The sequence below is a fragment of the Colletotrichum paranaense genome, assembly GCF_030867605.1.
Source record: "Colletotrichum paranaense strain IMI 384185 chromosome Unknown Scaffold_1.1, whole genome shotgun sequence".
Taxonomy (NCBI): Eukaryota; Fungi; Ascomycota; class Sordariomycetes; order Glomerellales; family Glomerellaceae; genus Colletotrichum; species Colletotrichum paranaense.
Genome location: NW_026848959.1, coordinates 3,362,728 through 3,364,729, shown reverse-complemented (window position 1 = coordinate 3,364,729; position 2,002 = coordinate 3,362,728). Strand labels below are relative to the sequence as shown.

Sequence of the window (2,002 nt, the reverse complement as noted above, 5' to 3'; positions counted from 1 at the left end):
ATGGAGAACCGACGTTTCCCAGAGAACTGTACATGTTTTCTGGAGCGCGACCTCGCCAACAAGATCTTGTCCAAGGCGGAGCAAGCCGATGTCGTTCACACCATCCAGAGCTTGTATGATGCTGGAGCCCCCCTCTTCCGAAGAGAACACATCCTCTACCTTGAAGAAGCGATCCGGGGAAGACATGAACACGTGAACTTGTGCGGAATGGACGGAAGCGCGTCTGTTTCGGGGGCTGATTGGGATTCCTAGGAGGAACAGTAGGCCAGACCACAACATGTCTGCAGTATCATGAGTAACTAACTGCACAAATGCCAGATACGAGCCAAGAATAGGCTTCCGTACCATCCAAAAGATGGTCAATGGAGTTCCTCCTGATGGCCGAATGCGCACCTGGGGAGCCTTCAGCGCCTATCGCATCGCCTGTTTCCCCAGACACACGGCACCATTTTCTCAAGACTCCTTGTCGAAAAGCCATCAACTGTGGGCGTTGTACCAAGACTTATGGAAGCGAAGTCCAACCTGTTTAACGCTTATGTTACTGTTGGATCGGCTGCCGCCGCAAATTCAAGTAACAAAGATTGTATGCTTTGGTCTCGGCGCGCTCTTGCCTAATGTCTGTCGGACGTGTCAGGACTGCCAGCGTAGTCCTGATTGCCAGGCACACAGGTCAATAAGGTCGAGGACTTTTACACAACATGCCGCTGCTGTCAGCATGATGCAAAAGTTGCGCCAGCAAACTCCTCACCTAGAATTCTACTCGCAGGAACCAGAATATTCTCCAGAATGCAGAGTTATTTTGAACCAAATGGGCATCCGTGTTCTCGATGGACACAGAGGTTTCCTCGAAGTTGACGACAAGACACTTGTTTTTTCGATCAAACCGGCAGTTCCCGTCAAGCAAATCATCACCGAGTTGGCAAGGCCAGCGATGATAATCTGGGATGCTATGGGTGGTGACGAGAAAAACGATGATGAAAGGAACCCAGACAAGTGGCAGTTGTGGACTCAAAATAGTAAGCGATTGTGGCACAGGTAAGTTTGATCGACAATTGCGTTGAAGTTTCGAAGAAAGCTGATTGATTTTTTCAGTCCCTTTGGAGTCGACCCTGATTCATCACGGACGAGGAAAATGTTGGGCGAGGAATACATCGAGTGTCCGTTTCTCGGAGACAGGTTGAACTTTGGACAGCTTGATATCCATATACGACGGTCAGCCAGAGCAATACTAGGTGGAAGTGCTCCCCAGACGCCCTCCTCTGAGGTTTCATCTGCTCTATATTGAGTGAACGACGCTCGTCGAAGCAGAAAGGAAGCACCACAGCGAACGCGGCTCACCGAGGGCGGCTTTGACAAGAGGAAACACAGGAATAGGTCTCCTGTAAGAGCTCGAAGATGGTGAGAAGAGACGGAGCTGGCTCTTGTTAGATTAGAATGGTGGTTTGCGTCATTACAGCACAGTAACATTGTACACTTAGGTGTTTGATGGAGGACTGGTTGGTGGGCTGAGTAGCCAAGAACAGAAAATATCACCATCTTCCACTGGACTCTCCAACTTCATGCTGTTGTTCGTGAGCGTGAGGGCTGTACGGTTGGTGGGACAAGTCAATGGAGTAGTATAATGCCGGCTGCGTAGTCCTTGGGGGAAGTTGGGGATGTGCTCAAATCACCATTCCGCAACTGCCCATATGGCGCAAGAGCTTTCGGTGCCATGCCATAGTGATGCTCGCATCTCTTGCTGGAAAGAGAACTGCCCAATAGCAGTACAAATATTCCAGAGTGATACTCAAGCCGTGACCATCCATGGGCGTTTCCTCTGTGGTCCCCGGCGTGCGTGTCTTATGGAGACGAATGTCAACTTTGTCAGTCGAAACTTGGCTCAGCCGTTCCCTGCACAATGACCTAATAGAAGCGGGAGGCGTTGAACGAAGAAAAGAAAGTTGTCTCTCATGAGCAGATAGTCTACTTGGGATTGAAGTAAGGGATACACACACATATACAC

The 2,002-nt window shown here is 49.9% G+C and overlaps 1 protein-coding gene across 1 annotated transcript; it reads left to right on the top strand.

Moving 5' to 3' along the window:
• CPAR01_01189 (uncharacterized protein) lies at positions 1-1,285 on the top strand (the record flags this gene model as incomplete). Its single annotated transcript, XM_060485478.1, has 3 exons — positions 1-113; positions 319-1,035; positions 1,093-1,285. The coding sequence occupies 3 exons, from the start codon at positions 1-3 to the stop codon at positions 1,283-1,285; spliced, it is 1,023 nt and encodes a 340-aa protein (XP_060356335.1).
• Between the last annotated feature and the right edge of the window lie 717 nt (positions 1,286-2,002).